Source organism: Cynoglossus semilaevis, chromosome 4 (genome assembly GCF_000523025.1).
Source record: "Cynoglossus semilaevis isolate Cse_v1.0 chromosome 4, Cse_v1.0, whole genome shotgun sequence".
Classification (NCBI taxonomy): domain Eukaryota; kingdom Metazoa; phylum Chordata; class Actinopteri; order Pleuronectiformes; family Cynoglossidae; genus Cynoglossus; species Cynoglossus semilaevis.
Genome location: NC_024310.1, coordinates 2,155,772 through 2,160,770, shown reverse-complemented (window position 1 = coordinate 2,160,770; position 4,999 = coordinate 2,155,772). Strand labels below are relative to the sequence as shown.

Here is a 4,999-nt window from a genome sequence, read left to right as displayed (position 1 = left end):
TGAAATGCTGATTCAAGGGTTTGGTTGTAAAACACAGACAATGTGATGAATCACAGACAACACCAAACATGGCAGCAAAATAAAAAAATTAAAATTAAAAAAAGCAACAAAACAGATGTCAGACGTCCATTGTGAAATTAAAATTACAATCACAATAAGAAACAAGGGTCTGTGAACTCAGAGGGCTTTTGGGCAGCTGGGGGCAACAAGGAGATGAGATCAGGAGATTAAGACGACGGCAGAGTCACAGAGAAATCACGTTCACAACACGGCTCACGACTGAAGAGCAGGAAGTCGAAGGTTTTACACCAAACCAGCAGAGGGCTGTGCTACACAAACACACCAGGTGACATGCAGGTTTCTACCTCAGGAGACCAGACTGAGGAGGTCACGCCTTTTTCTCAGCCTTCTTTCTCTTGTACGCAGCTATATCATCTGGGTTTAGTCCGTGATTGTCGTCCCTGAAGTGTCCAACAGTCGTGAGCAGCAGGTTCAGGACATTTAAGTTTTGACAAGTGATAGTTAGTGACGTTCTTACCCTGGTTTGATTTCTGGTGGTTTTGGCAAAGGCTTCATGAAGTCGGTTTTTCCCACGAGCCAGTAGGTCTCTTCAATACCTTTACCCTGCAATATAAAAGCCACCACTAGGACAAAGGTCTCATCTATGGTTGGGGTCTGAGAGTCTCCTACAGTTTTAGACTTAGCGTTACCTTTAACTCAGTCTTCCCTCTGACTTCTATTTTATAACCTTCATTCAGAGAGTGGAGGATGTTCACCGTGGTTATGTTCACGTGGATTCTATAAGCTGAGGGGGGGAGGGAGGAGGGGGGGGGGGACTGTATGAAAGACCAAACCAACCAAAAGCAGAAGGTTAAAGACAGAAGTTTGTGATTCTCACGCAGCCCAGTGGACTCCATGCGGGAGGCGGTGTTTACTGTGTCCCCAAAAAGGCAGTACCGAGGCATGGTCAGACCCACAACACCGGCAACACAGGACCCTGTCAACAGAGACAAATACACCACAGTCATCGCTGACTGTCTGGTGTCATCAGCAGTGAAGGAAGGTATGATACCATTAATCGCCATTTTGATACAGTATAAAGCATTTCGAAAAGGAATATTTGAATAATTTTTGGAAGAGGTTTAGGAACCACCCGGAGTCGGAGATTGACTCACCGGAGTGGATTCCTATTCGTATCCTGACGGGAACATCCGGCATGTGTCGCATCTTAAAGGTCCCGACGGAGCTGAGGATGTTCAGCGACATGTTGGCGATCTCAGCAGCGTGCTTGTTACCGTTCCTCTTTGGTAGACCTGACGCCACCATGTACGCGTCCCCAATGGTCTCCACCTAAAACGTCAAAGTCTTCTGACCGACGGTTCTGACGACTACAGAAAATAATTGAACAAGAGGCCGATCGCTACGATTAGCCGTCGGGCTAACTGACCTTGTAGACGTCGTGGTTCCTGAGCACAGCGTCAAACAGAGTGTAGAGGTCGTTGAGAAGGTCGACCACCTCGATGGGTTCACTCAGAGATGAGATGGTGGTGAAACCCACGATGTCGCTGAAGTAGATGGTCACCTGGTCAAAGTGTTCTGGCTCCACCGTGGCGCCGGTCTTCAGGGCATCGGCCACGGTGCTGAGAAAGGACAAAGATGTTAGTTACGATATATAAAACCGAACAACATGTCCAGAGTGTGGAGGTGAGTGAACTCACGGCGGCAGCATCTCCGACAGCAGCTTCTCTGTTCTCTGCTTCTCCACCTCCAGCTCCTCCGTCCTCTCTCTGATGAGGTCTTCCAGGTTGGAGCTGTACTGCTCCAGCATCCTCAGCATGGAGTCGATGATGTTGGTCTTCTTACCCTTGTTGATGATCTTGAACTGTCGAAGAACCGTTGGATCATTTTCAAACAAAATGAACTGCAATTTCAATTGAAAACAACTAACAATTTTAACCCTTTGTCTCACCCGGTCAAAGATCTCATCGAAGTTTGGTCTGCGGTCCGGCAGTTCACTCCAACACTGCTTCATCAGCTGGATACACTCCAGTGGAGCCTGGTCGGGGGCCACGGTGGGTCGACACATGGGGGGAGGTTTCTTCACCTTGCGGATGATCTCTGATGAGAGACGGTTTGGGAATTGAAAAAGGAAAAGTCTGTTTTTCTAGTCTTGACTGATTCAGCGCCTCCTTCAGGCTGACCCCGTACCTTCAGGTGGAAGACCCAGCATGCAGTATGGTGGTCCTCTGACCACCACCTCTTGTAGTATAATTGAAAAGCTGTACACGTCTCCCTTGTACGTCCCTTTACGTGAGTTGGCCACTTCCCTCAGCAGCTCTGGCGCCGTCCAAAATAGATCTGACATAACGACGTAACGGTTGATCATCTGCATATCCTTGAAATCTTTACTGAATATCATATAGACGTCCTTCAGACTTCATTACCTTCAGGTGGGCATTGTTTTATCGGAGCCTTCTGAGAGTCCAGCAGCTCGTTGAAGCCATGGTCCGTTATCTTGAGGACGAATCGTCCGTCCACCACGCAGTTACGTGACTTTAGTCTACCGTGGGCAAAATCTCTGTGATGGAGGTATTTCATTCCCTGCAAGAAGATCACGTCACATACAACGTCTATCAAGGCAGTGATGAGGTGAAGCTGAACGTTCGGACCACAGAATGTTTTGGTTTACCTTGATCAAGTCCAGCAGAAGTGAGGATTTGAACATCCAGTCCAGTTTAACGTCCTCGTTCCTCAGCAGGTCTTGTAGACTGCCTCGTGAACAATGTTCAGTCACCACGGCGAACATGGGGCAGTCGGAAAAAAAGCCCAGGAATGGGTTAACGTTCTCGTTCCTGAGGTCCTTCATCTGCAAGAGACACGAAAACAAAACACGTTTGGATTAAGATCTAACTGACACTGAAGTCTAAAGGTGTCGAGGTGTTTTGGGGTCAGGAAAAAGTTCTCGTACTTTTGTGAAAATCTTTGTGGTGGTTTGTTTCACCTCCTTGAACTGTCCCTCCTCAAACTTTTTCAGCCAAACCCAGTCGCCCTGGAAGAAACGTCACACCGTTTGGTCCAATCGTACTTCATTTGTATGATCATTTAAAGAGGAGATAACTGTTAACGTTTTAACATCTGGAGCAGACATCCACCTCATAGACGGCTACGTTGGTGGTCTCGTGAGTCGTGGTCAGGATGCTGTTGACAGAGTGTGAGCGACCTACAGATCTGTCATCCACCGCACTCTTAGATTCACTCAGGTCTTCCAGAGTGATTTTCTGAGAGAACCAAAAAAAAAGTTTTTTATAAATTATAGTATTTTATAAAAACACATTTAAAAATCTAAACACATGAAAAACACAAAATAATTTTATATAAATGACAGGTACAAAGTCCCAACATGGTTTACCTTTTTGCTGAGCTGAGGGTTGATAAAAGTGAGGTCCTCTATGGTGAGTAAGATCCGGTTGGGACCTTTGAACAGTTGGATTTGTTGGAGTCGCCGCCTGGACACAGTCAGAAGGTTTTGTACAAAAATATCACTTTTGGATTTGATGTTTGTTTATGTTTCAATGTTTATTTACACGTCTTTATTGTGTGGGGAAAATCCCACTTCAAATTCCGTCAAATGTTTCTTCTCACACTCCCCCTAGTGACCGCTCGTGCACTCCCAGGCGTGCAGGTATGTTATCCAGTTTGACTTACAGGTTGAAGAACCCACCGAAACCTTAACTAGTATCCAAGGGGGTCCGAAGCCTAACGAGCTGAGATGTTCACAAGGATGTGGTGCGCGGTTCAAAATCGGAACTTGCGGACGCAATGCAGCATTTTACGAACACGTATGGACATCAGTCAGTGGTTTTTTGTATCTACGAATGTTCAAATGTCGGATGTTCGTATCTTGCGGAACTGCTATACACTCTATGATTGTGACAACAACACATCAGTCACATGATGTTAAATGACACACGTACCTGACGTAAAGACTCAAAGTGAGGCCTCCTACGGCCAGAGAGGCGATGACCGCCAACACCACAATGATGTAGGTGACCTCCACACCTGAAGAGAAGATCAGGAAACATGTGGGAAAAAAACACTTAACACTGAGCTCAGGAATACATGTGCACCTACCTCCAGTGCAGATCGTATTCTTATCAAACCAGCATCTGGAGTCGGAGGGCGGAGGAGAGCCGCCGGGAAAACTGATGGAGCGTCCAGCCCACTGGAGTTTCCCGGAGACGGTGTTCACCACATACGTCTGGAACAGTTGACTCCCACCTCTGTCAGTGTCCAGGACAACATAGTTGGCCTTGACCTCTCCAGCAGAGTCCACCTTCATGTTTTGGTTAAAACCGGTGAAGGTGATGTTTTTTGTGTGAAAGGCCAAGTTTGATCCCGACAGCTTCACGCCTGCTCTCCTGGTTCTGTGGATGGAATGGGCCAGGATGTAGATGCTGTTGTAGATGGTTCCAAAGAGTGGGTTTACCTGCAGGGTGGACCGTGGGAAGGGAACGGTTTTGAGGGCATCATTTGGTAAAACCCAGGCATCGTGTTATCGGCTTTTCATTATCGAAGGAAAAACAGATAACGATTCTTACAGATATTAGATAATTATGCTAATATCAGGCCGATAATATCAGACATCATAAAAAAACTACTATTAAATTTAAAACATTAATGTTTAATGATATGGTTGTGTGGAGTGGTGGCCTGGTGGTTAAGGAAGCAGTAAAATATCAATTAAAGCAGACTTGTGAACAGAAGGTCACAGGTTCAAATCCCTACCGCACCCACCTGTTCTGCCAGTGTGGTTATCTCCAGTTCCTTATTGCTCTTGGCGGCAGTGAACGCCTCGTTGAAGGACAGCGGCTCAGAGGCTAAGGTGATGGTCAGGACGGCGTCGTAGGCTTCCCTCAGTCTGCTGTTGTTCTGGAGGGCCTTGTAGCTGACGTTGGTGTAGGGGAGGCTGTAGAGGAGCGTGTCGAAGGGGGTGAAAACG

At 46.8% G+C, this 4,999-nt stretch overlaps 1 protein-coding gene across 1 annotated transcript in view; it reads right to left on the bottom strand.

Annotated features, from left to right (window-relative positions):
* Window positions 1-4,999, bottom strand: part of gucy2f (guanylate cyclase 2F, retinal) — a 7,262-nt gene continuing 2,263 nt past the window's right edge. Inside the window, exons 4-19 of the mRNA XM_025055211.1 lie at window positions 4,795-4,966; window positions 4,132-4,486; window positions 3,975-4,059; window positions 3,410-3,506; window positions 3,153-3,278; window positions 2,969-3,049; window positions 2,690-2,866; window positions 2,445-2,601; window positions 2,209-2,358; window positions 1,970-2,118; window positions 1,719-1,882; window positions 1,448-1,640; window positions 1,176-1,350; window positions 899-997; window positions 711-805; window positions 1-624 (exon numbers count right to left, since the gene is read on the bottom strand). Of these exons, the coding sequence (XP_024910979.1) occupies window positions 535-624; window positions 711-805; window positions 899-997; window positions 1,176-1,350; window positions 1,448-1,640; window positions 1,719-1,882; window positions 1,970-2,118; window positions 2,209-2,358; window positions 2,445-2,601; window positions 2,690-2,866; window positions 2,969-3,049; window positions 3,153-3,278; window positions 3,410-3,506; window positions 3,975-4,059; window positions 4,132-4,486; window positions 4,795-4,966 (2,365 nt within the window). The 3' untranslated portion in view covers window positions 1-534. The remainder of the gene's footprint in view (window positions 625-710; window positions 806-898; window positions 998-1,175; window positions 1,351-1,447; window positions 1,641-1,718; window positions 1,883-1,969; window positions 2,119-2,208; window positions 2,359-2,444; window positions 2,602-2,689; window positions 2,867-2,968; window positions 3,050-3,152; window positions 3,279-3,409; window positions 3,507-3,974; window positions 4,060-4,131; window positions 4,487-4,794; window positions 4,967-4,999) is intronic.